Genomic DNA, 17,867 nt, shown 5'->3' on the forward strand with positions numbered 1-17,867 from the left:
TGCCCTTAAAGCATCCCACAGCCGCAGGGTTCATGAGATCATCCTCACCTTGAACACTCACTACAGGTTTGGTAAAAAGCATGAACTAACTTGTCAATGACACACATGCTGACACACAAGAACACAGTGCTGTTCTTGTCCACCCTCCCAGACCCTGAGCACAGTAGCGCAGTTCCAGCTGTGACTCATCAGGGCCACTGCCTCCCCACAACCAGGTGCCCTGTGCTTCGTGACCACTGAGGTCTCACTATCTCCCCTGGACTGCGACACAGCCATCTGCTACACTGTATGGACTCAGGTCGCTCCAAGGGTGGCATGCCTCTGACAAAAGGGGCTCAGCGAGTGACAGTTCACACGGACACCAGAGATTTGCCTGTTGCTTGGTGACCTTCCTTACATGATGGGAAGATTCTAGGCTGAATGAAGGTCATTCACCTCGACTGCACATTAAAAGAATGGAAGCCCCACCCCCAAAAAATACAAATAAAAAATAAAGAAAAAAAAAAAGAATGGGAGCCCAGCCCCAGCACACACACACATGCATAAACCTAGCCATGCAGAGGTACAAATGCAGGCCCATGTGCACACGCAGGCACACATGCACTGACCTCCCTGCCCCGGGGGGACAGTCCTGGGTCCCCGCCAATCCGGCCCTTGAGGTTGAGCTCACTCTCCCCGTGCCGGCAGAGGTAGATGGAGCGGGGGGTCACATGGATGTTCATGAGGTAATATACGATGCGGCTCTGGATGTGGTCAGCTACACGGTTCACCACGTAGCTCTGACCCACATCCATGATCTTGATATAGGACAGGTCCCTGTCCACAGAGAAGGTAGAAAGAAGCCTGTGAGTGTGGCCAGGGTCCTCACAGAGCACGTCTGGCCAGCCACAGAGTCGCTGCGAGGCCTTGCACCTCTGACCACCAGAGATTACAACCCTCAGGACCGTCAGCTGGTGTGCAAGTGATGGGGGTGAGGCGGGAGCAACACAGTGAGTGTGACGCACAGGCAAACCCTGTGGGAGACAGGAGATGGGAGGTGCTCGTCACTCATCATGCTTCCCAAAGGTGACATCCAAAGTTGGGGGTCCACCATACTACATCATGACTTTCTCCGCTGCTCATGTGTCCCTGGGGCCCCTCTGGCCTACCTCCGAGTTCTCAACACACTGTCTGTAAGTTGAACCAAGAGACAGGTTTCCCCAGGGTTGTTGACTTGAGAGTAGCTGGCAAACGCTCCACGCCCCCACTCTTCCTGGCCAGCCATCCAAGGACCTGGCCTTTCCTTCCCGTGACCTCCTCCCACTACAGCCCAGTCCAGGTCATCCAAGTGTGCTGAGCAGCTGCCACACCCCACCCTGGGCAGCTGGTGGACGAGACAAGAAGCACAGGAGGATGGTGCCGGTGGTGGCAGCCGATAAGTCCAGCTCAGCCACTTTCCGTGCTCTGGATCCGTATGGCACTGCAGCTTGGACAGCACACTGATCAGTCTCTGTGGGGGTGCAGGGTGTGGGGGTGCATGGTGGGCTCTGGTTCAGGCCGAGAGTCCTCTGGATATTCTCAGTTGAGCTCTCACTGTCTGGACCTTGGGACCTTGGTTTGGGGGTGTCGTGATGACACCACCATAAAAGCAAGAGCAATGCTTACTGACAAACCACCACTCCAGACAAATGGATCACACCACAGAACCATGAAAAGAAATGTTGTGTGGGGGAACCATGAAAGCCACAGAGAGACCCAGGCGGCAGAGGCCATTCAGCTCAGGCCCGGCCTGGGCTGGCTCCAGAACCCAGCTGAGGACACTGCTCTATACACACCCCAGAAGCATTCATCTCAGAGTTGCTTATGTTTCTTGGTTTACGTGCATCCTTTTTTTGTTTTTGAGACAGGGTCTCACTCTGTCACCTAGGCTGGAGTGCAGTGGTGCAATCACAACTCACTGCAGCCTTGACCTCCCTGGGGTTAGGTGATTCTCCCACCTCAGCCTCCTGAGTAGCTGGGACAACAGGGGTGCGCCACCACGCCAGGCTAATTTTTTTTTTTTTAGACAGAGTCTCGCTCTGTCGCCCAGGCTGGAGTGCAGTGGCGTGATCTCGGCTCACTGCAAGCTCCACCTCCCGGGTTCACGCCATTCTTCTGCCTCAGCCTCCCGAGTAGCTGGGACTACAGGTGCCCGCCACCACGCCCAGCTAATTTGTTTGTATTTTTAGTAGAGACGGGGTTTCACTGTGTTAGCCAGGATGGTCTCAACCTCCTGACCTTGTGATCCACCCACCTCGGCCTCCCAAAGTGCTGGGATTACAGGCGTGAGCCACCGCGCCCGGCCGCCAGGCTAATTTTTGTATTTTTTGTAGAGATAGGGTTTCACCATGTTGCCCAGGCTGGTATCAAAATCCTGGGATTAAGGAATCCTCCCGCCTCATCCTCCCAAAGTGCTAGGATTATAGGCATGAGCCACTCTGCCCGGCCTGTATTACAGATGCTTATAGAATTATAGAACCCAAGCACAAGTTTGTATTCCAGCCTTTTCACTGAATGCAGTGTTATATTTTCCCATGTCTCTCCACAATGACGAGTTATAATGATGACTGTAATACTTCACCAAGTATTACATTCTGTGATGTAATACTTCACATTATTATTTACCCAGCCCACTGCCCCATGTGTTCTGTAAGACAGGATTTGGTAAACTATGGCCAGACAGTCAAATTCAGCTGCGGGCTGTTTTTATCAAGTTTTACTGGTACACAGCTATACCCATTGATTTACATATCATCTATGTTTCATTTGTACTGTGACAGCAGAGCAAGTGCCTGCAACAGAGGCTGTACATCCTCCAAGGTCTAAATACAATATTTACTTTCTGATCTTTGACAGAAAATATTTGCCAACCCCTGCTTTAAGACCCCCTGCATAGAAATTCGGCTTGATTTCATGATGGAATAGTATAAAATCCTGACTCGCAGAGTTTCGGATGAGGTAGCAGGTGTTCTGCAAGTCACCTCTGGCCAAAAATTTCTGCCCCAAGGAAATAAACAAGAAAATCAGACCATCTCTGCTTTTTGGTCCCCCAGCCACCACCATGGGGAGCCACAGGAGGCAACCAAGTATGACCCCTGCTGCCCGCCATGGCAGCTGCAGGGCCCGGCACTGCCCTGACTCACCTATCCAGGTCCTCATCTAGCGACTCGTAGGAGTTCTCATAGCACTCAATGCGCCTCATGAAGTCCTCGGTAGCCTCGTCACTGTCGCGGTTAACATAGTCAGGGCTGCCCAGTTTCACTTGCTGCCGGAGCCAGGCACAGAGCAAGGACATACCAGGGTCAGAAGCCAGGCGGGGCCAGAGACCAAGGAGACTGCGGTGCAGGGGGCTGGAGGAGGTTGGGCCAGAGACCAGGGCGGGGACCTGAGGCTGGAAGCTGAGGTTGGGGGCTGGTCCAGCAGCTCCCTGGTCTGAGTTCTCATATGAGTGCAGAGAGGATATCACTAAGGGTCCAGGGATTGAAGTCCCTCATCCTTGTGGGTACGGGGGAGGCCTAGAGGCCTTTCCCCACCCTGAACTCTCATTTCCCCAGACCCAGATGGCCATTCCTGAGATAAACTGGGGGAGGAGAAGGGAAGAATGAGTCTTTCTTTCTCTGAAATATAAAACCTGCCCCTCACCCACCCTCCCACCCCTGCTGAAGGTGCTCTCCTAGTGTCCAGGTGGTTACGATGGGGAGGAGGGGTGAGTGAATGTCCACCAGCCACCCAGCCTTCCACACAGTGGTCCACAGAGTGCAAGGCTCACCTGACCCAGCATTTGATGTTACACTGCCTCCCTACCCCCCGCAAGGTTCAAGATCAAATTAAGATTAGCCAAAACCTGAAAAGGGATGTCCCTGTCACACACGACCTTCTGACAAGGTCAGATGCACCACTCACCACGATGTTGGCAGCTATGACCTCAGGATCCACACAGATGGACTCGACAAAAAAGGTCTGCGGCAGGACCAGAAGCGCCGGGATGGTGGGAGGGAGGAACACGGACATGTTCAGGGCCTCCTGCCTTGCTCGGAGCTCTCCATCCCCCGAGGCCCATGCTGACCAGCAGCCAGGCCCTGAAACCCTGCTTCAGGGGGCTGGAGGCAGGGTCAAGGAGTCCGGAGCTAAAGCAGGTGCTGCCCTATCCTAGACTCTCCCACCAAAACCCCCTTCCCTCTGGAAAGCAAACCCCAGGTGGAGACAGCCCTTCTCATCCCAAATTACACTCAGGAGCCATGCCAGCCCCATGCCCCTTATGCACCAGCAGGCGGTGAAAGGAGCCCTGGAGGGCAGGGGGCATGCCACAGTTCCACCAAGGAGAGGAGCCAAGGAGGCCTCACCTTGTAGCCATTCTGTTCTCCAAAATTAAAGATGGTCGCTCTCCGTTCTCGGGTGGTGTTTGTGGCATCAAAAACCTAGGACCAAACTAGGGTTAACTCAGCCTCTGGCCCTGGGGAAGGTAGGAGTCACCTGAGGGCCGCAGCACAGGCTCTCTGGGGACTGGTTTTTTACAAGGACCAGCTGCTGCCAGGGCCACCTGCCTGGCCGGTCTCCTTCAGACTTGCAAGGGCTGGGCTGGCCCTCCCCTTCCTTGGAGAGAATGACCCAAGGAAGATGGAAGGAGAGGATGCCTATGCTCCCAGCAGGGGAGCAGATCTTTAGCACAGAAGAACCTACTCAGTGCTGCTCTGCACACAATGGGCACTCAGTTTGTGTTTGACCAACAGGAATTTCAGTGAAACCAGTTAAACCTGGTGAACTGAACCTACTTTTATTTCTACTCCATCTTGACACCCCAGTAAAATGGGGACGGAAAGATAAAGAGAAAAAGAGAGGACAGGAGATGGAGGCATCTACAACATTCTGTCAGATAGATCCATGGTGACGGACTCAAAGTCATGGAGGAAACCAAACACAGGTGCTCGCCAACCAGTTCACACCACCTGCGCAGGACCAGAGAACTCAGGAGGGTGTGCTGGCATTGCTAGGAAAAGGGACAAAGGTGGGGAGGAAATGGGAAGACTGGCTGGCTGATAAAGAAGAGCTGGAGGCCCAGGCCCCCTTCCCAACCCCATCCAGCTGGGCACTGACCCATCTGGAGCTCTTTGAGAAGCATCCTTTGATGCGGCCCACCCACCAGCATGTCTAAGCCGTTTTTTTGTTTTTTTTTTTTTTTTGAGACGGAGTCTCGCTCTGTCGCCCAGGCTGGAGTGCAGTGGCTGGATCTTGGCTCACTGCAAGCTCCGCCTCCCGGGTTTACGCCATTCTCCTGCCTCAGCCTCCCGTGTAGCTGGGACTACAGGCGCCCGCTACCTCGCCCGGCTAGTTTTTTTTTGTATTTTTTAGTAGAGACGGGGTTTCACTGTGTTAGCCAGGATGGTCTTGATCTCCTGACCTCGTGATCCGCCCGTCTCGGCCTCCCAAAGTGCTGGGATTACAGGCTTGAGCCACCGCGCCCGGCCTAAGCTGTTTTTTTAACAGCATCATTTTTTTATTTTTTAAGTTTTTGTTTTCTTTTCAGAGATGGAGTCTCGTTGTGTTGCCTGGGCTGGAGTGCAATGGCTATTCACAGGCAAGATCATATGCACTGCAGCCTCAAGCCTCTGGGCTCAAGAGATCCCCTAAACTTAGCCTCCTGAGTAGCTGGGACTACAATTGTGCACCACCACACCTGGGTTACAGCATCATTTTTTGTTTTTGTTTAAAAAAAATTTTTTTTGAGACAGGGTCTCCCTTTGTCGCCCAGGCTGGAATATAGTGGAGCAATCATAGCTCACTGCAGCCTCAACCTCCTGGGCTTAAGTGATTCTTTCACCTCAGCTTCCCAAGTAGCTGGGATTACAGGCATGTACCACCATACCTGGCTAATTTTTTTTTTTTTTTTTTTTTTTTTTGAGACAGAGTCTTGCTCTGTCGTCCAGGCTGGAGTGCAGTGGCGTGATCTCGGCTTACTGCAAGAATTTGGAGGTGGAGGTGGAGAATTGCTCCACCTCCCTGGTTCAAGCAATTCTCCTGCCTCAGCCTCCTGAGTAGCTGGGACTACAGGCATGTGCTACCACACCTGGTTAATTTTTGTATTTTTAGTAGAGATGAGGTTTCACCATGTTGGCCAGGCTGGTCTGGAACTCCTGACCTCATGATCTGCCCACCTTGGCCTCCCAAAGTGCTGGGATTACAGGAGTGAGCCACTGCGCCCAGCCACACCTGGCTAATTTTTTTTTTTTTTTTTTTTTTTTTTGAGATGGAGTCTTGCTCTGTTACACAGGCTGAAGTGCAGTGGCATGATTTCAGCTCACTGCAAGCTCCGCCTCCCAGGTTCACGCCATTCTCCTGCCTCAGCCTACTGAGTAGCTGGGACTACAGGCACCCGCCACCATGCCTGGATAATTTTTTGTATTTTTTTAGTAGAGACGAAGTTTCACTGTGTTAGCCAGGATAGTCTCAATCTTCTGACCTCATAATCTGCCTGCCTCGGCCTCCCAAAGTGCTGGGATTACAGGCGTGAGCCTCCGTGCCTGGCCCACAGCTGGCTAATTTAAAAAATTTTCTGTAGACACAGAGTCTCGCTATGTTGCCCAGGCTGGTCTCAAACTCTTGGGCTCAAGCAATCCTCCTGCCTTGGCCTCCCGAAGTGCTGCGATTACAGGCACGAGCTACCATGTCAGCCCAGCATCATTTTTTTAAAAAGGGCATCCAGCCAGGGCTCACTGGACACTCCAGCAAAACCTTTAACAAGAAAAACAGAGGCCGGGCGCGGTGGCTCAAGCCTGTAATCCCAGCACTTTGGGAGGCCGAGACGGGCGGATCACGAGGTCAGGAGATCGAGACCATCCTGGCTAACACAATGAAACCCCGTCTCCACTAAAAATACAAAAAAAATTAGCCGGGCGTGGTGGCGGCGCCTGTAGTCCCAGCTACTCGGGAGGCTGAGGCAGGAGAATGGCGGGAACCCAGGAGGCGGAGCTTGCAGTGAGCCGAGATCGCGCCACTGCACTCCAGCCTGGGCGACAAAGCGAGACTCCGCCTCAAAAAAAAAAAAAAAAAAAAAAGAAAAACAGAAAGTAAATCAAACAAACAAACAAAAAAAAGGAATTTGGGCCAGGTGCAGTGGCTCATGCCTATAATCCCAGCACATTCAGAGGCTGGGGCAGGCAAATTGTTGAGACCAGGAACTTGAGACCAGCCTGGGCAACAAGGTGAAACCCTGTCTCTATGAAAAATACAAAATTAGCCAAGCATGGTGGCACATGCCTGTAGTCCCAGCTACTCGGAGGCTGAGGCAGGAGAATGGCGTAAACCCGGGAGGTGGAGCTTGCAGTGAGCTGAGATCCGGCCACTGCACCCCAGCCTGGGCGACAGAGCGAGACTCCGTCTCAAAAAAAAAAAAAAAAAAAAAAAAAAAAGAATCAAGCTAGCATGCAGCCACCAGTTCTAGAAAAAGCAGCTCAGAAAATGAGAGTAGGGATGGAGTGAGTTGCCAGAAAGAGGCAGAGGTGATTTGTCACAGAAATAATACATGACAATTTCCATAACCTGGACAACAAGAGTGTTATGATGAAAAGGGGCCCCCTAGGACCATGTGTGGTGGAGGAGAGAAGACCCACCACAAACCACATCACCTTGAAGACCCTAAAGGCCTCCCAAGAGGAAGGGGCATGAGAAATTCTCAGCTCCCTCTCAGAGATGAAGCTTTTAGGAAGATCAGCAAATCAGAATGACGTGAGACTTCTCCACAGCCACACTAGAAGCCGTAAGACATCAGAGTGATGTTGTAGAAGTTCTAAGGGAAAAGCACTTTCCACCTAGAATTCTATACCCAACCATCAAATGTGAGGATTAAAAAAAGACACTTCAGACATGCAAGGTCTCACACAATTTACCTCCCCAAACACCTTTCTCAGGAAGTTACTGGTGAATGTGCTTCAACGAAACAAATCAGTAAGTCTAGGAGAAGATGATGTGGGATCCATAGGCAGAACATTCAACCCAGGAGAGAGAAGGGCAATGGCTGTGCTACAGGCACAGATTGTAGCTGGGGACAGAGAACTCCGGAAGGCATGACTCCAAGAAGGAAAAGGAAGGGAAAGAACAGACCCTGTGTTTGACTATATAAGGTTGGGGTAGAGCCCTTTCCCACAGACACCCCAGCTCAACCCTGTTCCGCCCTTCCATCTGACTAGGGGGGCCAACACACAGGTGGAATCCCCTTAACCCAGGATTTGGTGGGTTCCTGCAACAACCAGTAATGCTGGGCAGGACTCTCTCCACACCAGGAAAAATCACATTTACTAAAGACTTAGGCAACCTGATGCCTGTAACTTCTGGGGTGGCCAACAATACAAGTATCCAGAGGGAAGTCCTGCAGGGTCAAGTGCGGCCACCACATGCCCAGAGGGAAACTCCTGGCCCACATCCAGTCTCTCGCTTCCTCCTGCATAGCTGTTGTAGACTTCCTCCCAAGGGCTGGCACCCAGGGCATCTGGGGCACACACACCCTGCCTTCCCCTCCAGATGCCTGATGAGCAAAGGCACAGATGTGGGTGGGCTCCCATGTGTCACTCCCAGCTGTCACCAGAGTGTCACACTCACCGCCACATGTCCCCCCTCCTCACTAAGGAATCGCCGGACGTCACGGAGAGCTGCCAGGGCACACTGCCTTCAGGAGAGAAAACACAGGGTCAGCTCAGCACCCGACCCTGGCTGCAGGAGGGTGGCCAGGGACACACGACAGGAGGAGACATGACAGGAGAAGGAACAGTCCCAAGATCTCTTGCTCTCTTTTCAAAATTTCTCTTGTCTTTCCTCCGCATAATGTTCAGTGTTTGGCTAACTCTGCTCCTGTGAGGTGGAAGGCTATATATTCTTGGCCATTAGCAACATTTTTTAAGCACTACGTTTCTGTATTTTCCCTCATCTTCTCATTGTATGCAAATCCATGTTGTCATTGTGCCATATTCATGATTTCTAATTGTCATATATTTTCCCTGATTATCAAAATAGGCCTCCTTTTTTTTTTGAGACTGAGTCTCGCTCTGTCACCCAGGCTGGAGGGCAGTGGCGCGATCTTGGCTCAGTGCAACTTCTGCCCAGTTTCAAGCCCTTTTCGTGCCTCAGTCTACTGAGTAGCTGGGATTACAGGCATGCACCACTACACCCAGCTAATTTTTGTATTTCAAAATAACCATTTTTAAAAGCAGCCGTTTTCTTGTGTGCATGTCAGGAGTTGGTGGTGGGGATGGGAGGAACGCTAGTGCTGGCCCTCAGCTTAATGCTCAACTTTCTTTCCTGAAAGAGAATTCCCCAAACCACCCCTTCTGGGGGAGGGTTCTGCATCTCTGCTTCTATCATATGCATACCCTCCAGAATGGGAATCCCCCACCTATGACGAACACTGACTATACAGTTTTCAGATCTTTTTTTTTTTTGAGATAAGGTCTCGCCCTGCCACCTAGGCTGGAGTGCAGTAGTGGGATCATGTCTCACTGCAACCCAAACTCCTGGGCTCAAGCAGTCTTCCTGCCTCAGCCTCCAGAGTAGCTGAAACTACAGGGGTATGCCACCACACCTGGCTAATCTTTAAATTTATTTTAGAGATGGGGTCTTGCTATGTTGCCCAGGTTTACACAATCTTTATAAGTTCTCAGCTTTTTCATTTATTGCTGCAAAATGGATTGACACATAAGGATTTTTTTTTTTTTTTTTTTTTTTTTAGACAGAGTATTACTCTCTGTTGCCCAGGTTGGAGTGCAGTGGTACAATCTCAGCTCACTGTAACCTCTGCCTCCCAGGTTCAAGCAATTCTTGTGCCTCAGCCATCCAAGTACCAGGGATTATGGGTGCTTGCCACCACATCTGGCTAACTGTTGTATTTTCAGTAGAGATAGGGTTTCGTCATGTTAGCCAGGCTGGTCTCAAACTCCTGACTTCAACTGATCTGCCCACTTTGGTCTCCCAAAGTGCTGGGATTACAGGCGCGAGCCACTGCGCCCAGCCAGGATTGTTCTCATCTTTTCTTTTTGAGACAGAGTCTCACTCTCTCTCCCAGTCTGGAGTGCAGTGGCGCGATCTCGGCTCACTGCAAGCTCCACCTCCCGGGTTCACACCATTCTCCTGCCTCAGCCTCCCGAGTAGCTAGGACTACAAGCGCCTGCCACCACGCCTGGCTAATTTTTTGTATTTTTAGTAGAGACGGGGTTTCACTGTGTTAGCCAGGATGGTCTTGATCTCCTGACCTCATGATCCACCTGCCTTAGCCTCCCAAAGCCCTGGGATTACAGGCATGAGCCACCGCGCCCGGCCTGTTCTTATCGTATCAATTTCTCCTATGAGGTCTGGAGACAGCTAAATTACCTTTTGATCTATTTTCTTTCTTTTTTTTTTTTTTTTTTTTGAGACGGAGTCTCGCTCTGCTGCCCAGGCTGGAGTGCAGTGGCCGGATCTCAGCTCACTGCAAGCTCCGCCTCCCGGGTTCATGCCATTCTCCTGCCTCAGCCTCCCGAGTAGTTGGGACTACAGGCACCCGCCACCATGCCCGGCTAGTTTTTTGTATTTTTTAGTAGAGACAGGGTTTCACCGTGTTAGCCAGGATGGTCTCGATCTCCTGACCTCGTGATCCGCCCGTCTCGGCCTCCCAAAGTGCTGGGATTACAGGCTTGAGCCACCGCACCCGGCCTTGATCTATTTTCTTTCCTTCTTCTATGTAAGGGTAAAGCTAGATCTCCTAGCCTTGTGTTTTCTGGTTTTGATTTTTGTTTTTTTGAGACAGAGTCTCACTTTGTTGCCCAGACTGGAGTACAGCGGCATGATCTCAGCTCACTACAACTTCCACCTCCTGGGTTCAAGCAATTATCCTGCCTCAGCCTCCTGAGTAGCTGGGATTACAGGCATGTGCCACCACACCCAGGTAATTTTTTGTATTTTTAGTAGAGATGGGATTTCACCATGTTCCCCATGTGGGTCTTAAACTCCTGACCTCAAGTGATCCACCCTCCTCAGCCTCCCAAGTCCTGGCATTACAAGCATGAGCCACAGTGCCCAGTCTTCCTGACTTTGTTGATCTTTGGATTTTGTGTTTAAACTCCCAGCATGTCAAAGTCAAAGAGCTCTCATCAGGACGATATGCCTGAAATACAGAGGCAGAAGCTGATCTGGAAACCACAGAGAAATCAGTGGTAGAGCTGAGTCCAGGGCACTGAAAGAAGCTCTCCTCTTATGGCTCCTTGTGACCTTTCTTTTCTTTCTTTCTTTCTTTCTTTTTTTTTAAGAGACAGGGTCTCACTATGCTCCCCAGGCTGGTCTTTAACTCCTGGCTTCCAGTGATCCTCCTGCCACAGCCTCCCCAAATATTGGGATTACACACGTGAGCTACTACGTCCAGCCCTTGTAACCATTTCTTTGCCCCAACGGTTCTTTCAGTTAGAGCCTCAAGGTGCTTTCTTCCTCATGCCAAAAACATCTGAATTCTGAGAGTCCAGGTAACTGGCATTTGTGGGGACATTTCTCACCACCTGCACTTAGAGCCCCATGTTCTGGGCTAAGATCTCTTTTGTGGGCTGCTCTGGCCATGACACCACCATGCAGAAGACACCTCAGGGCCCCGGTGGAGATGCTGAGGGAAGAGCCTGGGAGCCTGTGTGTGCGTGTGTGTGTGTGACAAAGTGCGAATAGGGTGAAGAGATGCATATGTGCATGAATCCACATGTGTGGGTGGATATGTATGAGTGTGTTGTGCCCAAATATGTACATGTAAATCTGTGAGTGTACCTGTGTGAGCATTCCCTGGGCCCATGTGTGAGCACAGATGCATACACACATAAGCGTGCACTATCCCTGTGTGCAGTGTGTGACTAAATGGGCATAGGTGTGAATGAGTGTGCCCGCATGTGTGCACATAGGATGTGTGTGCATGCACCCATGTGTATAAGTTTGTGTGTGTGTGTCCAAGCATATACAGAGTATGCATGTGGGGGTGCCCATGTGTGTACACATGGTGTGTGTATACATCTCTTCATGTGCTATGTGACTGAGCACAAATGTGATCATGCTTGGTGTGTACGTGTGCACAGATCCACATGTGCATACAGGTGAGCACAAGTGTGTATGTGCCCACACACATGCCTCTGAGGTATGCATGTGTGTGCACCACCTTCATGTGTAGTGGGTGACTGCACGTGTGTGGAAGAGTTAACACAGCAGGTGTGAGAATGGTCCCCTTCAAAAGGCCTGCTTGTGAGGTTGGCTGTTGGCCAGGATTGGGGAAATTTTTTTTCTTTTTTCTTTTTTTTTTTTTTTTTTTGAGACGGAGTCTCGCTATGTCTCCCAGGCTGGAGTGCAGTGGCGTGATCTCGGCTCACTGCAAGCTCCGCCTCCCGGGCTCACGCCATTCTCCTGCCTCAGCCTCCCAAGTAGCTGGGACTACAGGCGCCCGCCACCACGCCTGGCTAGTTTTTTGTATTTTTAGTAGAGATGGGGTTTCACCATGTTAGCCAGGATAGTCTCGATCTCCTGACCTCGTGATCCACCCGCCTCGGCCTCCCAAAGTGCTGGGATTACAGGCTTGAGCCACCGCGCCCGGCCAAGGATCGGGGAAATTGATGGTAAATGGTTCCCTCTAGTGATATAAAACTTTCCCTGAATTGGCCGGGCGCAGTGGCTCATGCCTGTAATCCCAGCACTTTGGGAGGCTGAGGCAGGTGGATCACGAGGTCAGGAGATCGAGGCCATCCTGGCTAACACTGTGAAACCCCATCTCTACTAAAAATACAAAACAAAATTAGCTGGGTGTGGTGGCGGGTGCCTGTAGTCCCAGCTACTTGGGAGGCTGAGGCAGGAGAATGGCATGAACCTGCGAGGCGGAGCTTGCAGTGAGCCGAGATCGCGCCACTGCACTCCAGCTTGGGCGACAGAGCAAGACTCCGTCTCAAAAAAAAAAAAAACAAAACCTTTCCCTGAATTATAAGAGGAGCTCACTGTGCATAGACTGTTTATACAAACAACATGGTTTATGTTGGATACCTGCTTTCCTTCTGGAGTCTGGAATTTTGGTACATGCTAGGCACAGGGTGCTTATGTGACCAGCCTCCAATAAAAACCTTGGTCATTGAGTCTCTGATGAAATTCCCTGGCAGACAACATTTCACACGTGTTGTCACAGTTCAATGCAGGAGGAATTAAGTGCATCCTGTGTGACTCCATGGGGACAGAATCTTGATGCTCAGTCCTGGTTTCCTCTGGACTTCACCCCAGGCCCCTTTTCTCTTTCTGATTTTGCTTTGTGTCATTTTGCCATACTAAGTCTTAGCTATGAGTCCAGCTATATGCCCAGTCCTGGGAGTCACCCTAGCAAATCACTGAACCTGAGGGCAGTCTTGGGGAATGCCAACACATCATGTATGAGCCTGCTCAGGTGTGTATGTATATACAGGGTGAGAACATGTGCGCCTGCATGTGTGTAATGGCCCTTGAATCATGTGTGGCTCACGTGAGCCCAAGTATTTATATGTGTAGGTGCCCACACATGTACATATACCCTGATGTATAATGTGACTGTGTACACAGGGGGTGTGCATGTGTATATACCCTGTACATATGGTATATGCATGTCCAGATGTGTGCCTATGAGGTATGCACATGTATGCACGTGCCCACGTGTGTGTGTGCATGGGGGCTTGTGTGTGGTATATGACTGTGTGCAGGAGTATGAGTGTGCCTGTTTAGAATATGTGTACTCATGCCCTTGCATACATTTTTTTTTTTGAGACACAGTCTTGCTCTATCAATCACCCAGGCCGGAGCACAGAGACGCGATCTTGGCTCGTTGCAACCTCCACCTCTCAGATTCAAGCAATTCTCATGCCTCAGCCTCCTGATGTAGCTGGGATTACAGGTGTGAACCACCACATGTGGCTAATTTTTGTGATTTTAGTAGAGACGGGGTTTTGCCATGTTGGTCAGGCTGGTCTCAAACTCCTGGTCTCAAGTGATCCACCCACCTCAGCCTCCCAAAGTGCTAGGATTACAGGCGTGAATCACTGCACCCGGCCTTGCATGCACTTTTCTTTTTTTTTTTTTTTTTTTGAGACAGAGTCTTGCTCTGTCGCCCAGGCTGGGGTGCAGTGGCCGGATCTCAGCTCACTGCAAGCTCCGCCTCCCGGGTTTAGACCATTCTCCTGCCTCAGCCTCCTGAGTAGCTGGGACTATAGGCGCCCGCCACCTCGCCTGGCTAGTTTTTTGTATTTTTTAGTAGAGACGGGGTTTCACCGTGTTAGCCAGGATGGTCTCGATCTCCTGACCTTGTGATCCGCCCGTCTCGGCCTCCCAAAGTGCTGGGATTACAGGCTTGAGCCACCGCGCCCGGCCATTGCATGCACTTTTCTAGATCTTCTGCTGTGTCCAGTGTCAGAGAAGGACTTCAACATTGTGTGAGTAACTGGGCCTCTGGGAAACACAGCTGTCTCTTCCCAGGTTTTCCACTTTAAAAACTCCGGTTCTTGGCCGGGCGCGGTGGCTCAAGCCTGTAATCCCAGCACTTTGGGAGGCCGAGACGGGCAGATCACGAGGTCAGGAGATCGAGACCATCCTGGCTGACACAGTGAAACCCCGTCTCTACTAAAAAAAAATACAAAAAAACTAGCCGGGCGAGGTGGCGGGCGCCTGTAGTCCCAGCTACTCGGGAGGCTGAGGCAGGAGAATGGCGGGAACCCGGGAGGCGGAGCTTGCAGTGAGCCAAAGATCACGCCACTGCACTCCAGCCTGGGCGGCAGAGCGAGACTCTGTCTCAAAAAAAAAAAAAAAAAACTCCGGTTCTTTTATTTTGCTAATTGGGAAATTTTGGGCTGATTAATAGGAAATGGCCCTGTGGCCCAGCCAGAGCCAGGATTCGGATACAGGAGAGAGGGTTTCTAGGGCAGCCACAGGGTGTGCCTGCAGAAAGGCAGCAATGAGCCTGTCCCCAGCTTCTGTCGCAGGGTGACACTGGATTAGCTTCCCAACCTCTATTGAGTCTAGGTCTCTTCATTTGAATTAATCCGAAATATCCCCACCTTAGGGGGACAGCCAGAGTGGAACAGCTGGCAGACTCTCCCCACTAACACTATGGATTCAGACAGGACAGACTTCAAATTCAAACCCTGAGTGACCCAAGGCACCCCCCTCACTTTCTGGCCTTGGTCTCAGCATCTGGAAAAGTGAGGCACCACCCACCACAGAAGCTGCTGGGAAGATGAGACAGGCTAGGCTATCAGCATCCACAGCTTGGGTTGTTTAAAATTTGCATCTGGTGGGGGTATTAAAAAATAAAATAGCCGGGCGCGGTGGCTCAAGCCTGTAATCCCAGCACTTTGGGAGGCCGAGACGGGTGGATCACGAGGTCAGGAGATCGAGACCATCCTGGCTAACACGGTGAAACCCCATCTCTACTAAAAAATACAAAAAACTAGCCGGGCGAGGTGGCGGGCGCCTGTAGTCCCAGCTACTCAGGAGGCTAAGGCAGGAGAATGGCGTAAACCCAGGAGGTGGAGCTTGCAGTGAGCTGAGATCCGGCCACTGCACCCCAGCCTGGGCGACAGAGCAAGACTCCGTCTCCAAAAAAAAATAAATAAATAAATAAATAAATAAAATAAAATAAAATAGGCCAGGCACGGTGGCTCACGCCTATAATCCCAGCACTTTGAGAGGCCAAGGTGGGAGGATCATTTGAGGTCAGGAGTTCAAGACCAGCCTGACCAACAAGGTGAAACTCCGTCTCTATTAAAAATACAAAAAAATTAGCCAGGCATGGTGGCATGTACCTGTAGTACCAGCTACTTGGGAGGCTGAGGCAGGAGAATTGCTTGAACCCAGGAGGTTGCAGTGAGCTAAGATTGCACCACTGCACTCCAGCCTGGGCAACAGAGTGAGACTCCATCATGAAAAAAATAATAATAATTTAAAAAATAAATAAAATTTGCATTTTATATGTTCCTTGACCTACCTATTGAGGAATATTGGAATGATGGACACTTTTTAGCAGTAGATGGGCTTAGATTCAAGTCTGGGTGCTGACGTAAACTTGCTATTTTGTGTGAGACTCCTGGCCTGTCCGAGCCTCAGTTTCCTCATCTGTAAAAGGGGGGGTGACAACAGGCATCAAGAACCCAGCACATGGTAGGTTCAGACATTAGTCCCCTACTTTTTTTTTTTGAGACGGAGTCTCACGCTGTTGCCCAGGCTGGAGTGCAGTGGCGCGATCTCGGCTCACTGCAAGCTCCGCCTCCTGGGTTCACGCCATTCTCCTGCCTCAGCCTCCTGAGTAGCTAGGACTACAGGCGCCCGCCACCGCGCCCGGCTAATTTTTTGTATTTTTAGTAGAGACGGGGTTTCACTGTGGTCTCGATCTCCTGACCTTGTGATCCGCCCACCTCGGCCTCCCAAAGTGCTGGGATTACAGGCTTGAGCCACCGCGCCCGGCCTTAGTCCCCTACTTTTTATCTGACTCAATATAACCAGAGGGTCCAGCCTTGATTTTTATCCACAATTTAGCCACAGAAACCTGAATGTCAGGCTCCCCTTCCCTTCTTGGTGCCACAGCCTTGCCAGGCCACACCGATGGAAGAACAAAGGCAGTCTCTGGTCTGAAGGTCCAAGACCCACAGCAGGGAGTTCCTGCCCCCTGGTGGCCAGAGAAAGAACAGGCAGCCTAGTGTGGACCCCAGTGGCAGCCTGGTAGCCTCTGGCCTGGGGCTAGGCTTAATTTGGGGAAGTCACTAGAGCTGGGTCAACCTCTGCTCACTGCCCTATCCTGATGGCTGGGCCAAGAGCAAGTCTCTGTCACCCTAAGTTGATAAGGTGCTTCTCAAGCCCCCAGCTAACACCTCCCGAGAAAAGCACAGCATGGCTGCTCAGACCACCAGCTGGTACTCAGTTCCTTGAAGAAAGGACTCAGTTCAAGTCTGAAAGTTGTTCGGGGTGGGGGTAGCATATACACATTTCTATCTCAGGAATAACAGCAGAAGTGTGAACGACTCACCCAGCAGCACCTAGGAGATGTCAATGCAAAGTCAATCACACCAGCAATCACACACCAAGAACATAGCAAGCACAGGGCAAACATGCTCCAAATACACAGGAGAGAGCTTATCCTGGGGCAAGGGAGGAAGTCCCCCGCCCCCTGCTCCATCCCTAAGGCCTGTATGCTTGTACTCACTCAGGTTCTCTTACCCAGCAGCAGGCATCCCCACGGGGGCGCTGGGGTGAGCGAGGATGACCTCCAGGCAGCAGCTCCTATGACCTGTGTGGGCTGAGCCCCTCTCACCTCCCTGAAGCTCTGTCCTCCCCTCCCACAGGCTGTTCTTCCCAAGGGCTCCTTAACCCCAGGGCAGGAATGGCCCAGCCACCAGGAGGCCACACAACACACCCTCTCTTCTCATCCCCAAACCCATTACCTCCCACCCCCACCACATCCTGAGAGATCCAGAGACCAGCCTTGTCACACGGCCCTGTCACACAGCCGTCAGGGCCGGGCAAGGCCAGGGCTCAGGAGTAGCTCAGTCATTCACCAGCAGCTCCACTCCAGGGGCTTCTCAGTAAATGGTCAGTAATGTGTTAGCTATCTCCACACTGGGTCCCCCAGCAACCTCTCCCCCAAAACCCAACACATATACTTACTTCCTGATTTTCAGGCCCTCTTCATTGTCGGGGAGAAAAAATTCAAAAGATTTGTAGGTCTTGACCATGTTCCGGCGATACTGGCCAACATTGAACTCTGGCGGAAAGGAGAGGCTCAGCTTTCACAGCAACAGCAACCCCTACCAACCCTGACCTTGATCCACCCCCAGGCCAAAGAATAGAGGACAGGCCTTCTCTCTTCT

At 51.3% G+C, this 17,867-nt stretch overlaps 1 protein-coding gene across 6 annotated transcripts in view; it reads right to left on the minus strand.

Moving 5' to 3' along the window:
- Window positions 1-17,867, minus strand: part of LOC105480409 (6-phosphofructo-2-kinase/fructose-2,6-biphosphatase 4) — a 44,646-nt gene that overhangs the window by 15,412 nt on the left and 11,367 nt on the right. For all 6 annotated transcript variants that reach the window (XM_011739230.3, XM_011739229.3, XM_011739231.3 and 3 more), the window contains 6 exons: window positions 17,665-17,761; window positions 8,611-8,677; window positions 4,362-4,436; window positions 3,922-3,978; window positions 3,162-3,283; window positions 609-816 (listed from right to left, as the gene is read on the minus strand). In XM_011739230.3, coding sequence (XP_011737532.1) covers window positions 609-816; window positions 3,162-3,283; window positions 3,922-3,978; window positions 4,362-4,436; window positions 8,611-8,677; window positions 17,665-17,761 — 626 coding nt within the window. The remainder of the gene's footprint in view (window positions 1-608; window positions 817-3,161; window positions 3,284-3,921; window positions 3,979-4,361; window positions 4,437-8,610; window positions 8,678-17,664; window positions 17,762-17,867) is intronic.

The sequence above is a fragment of the Macaca nemestrina genome, chromosome 2 (assembly GCF_043159975.1).
Source record: "Macaca nemestrina isolate mMacNem1 chromosome 2, mMacNem.hap1, whole genome shotgun sequence".
NCBI lineage: Eukaryota > Metazoa > Chordata > Mammalia > Primates > Cercopithecidae > Macaca > Macaca nemestrina.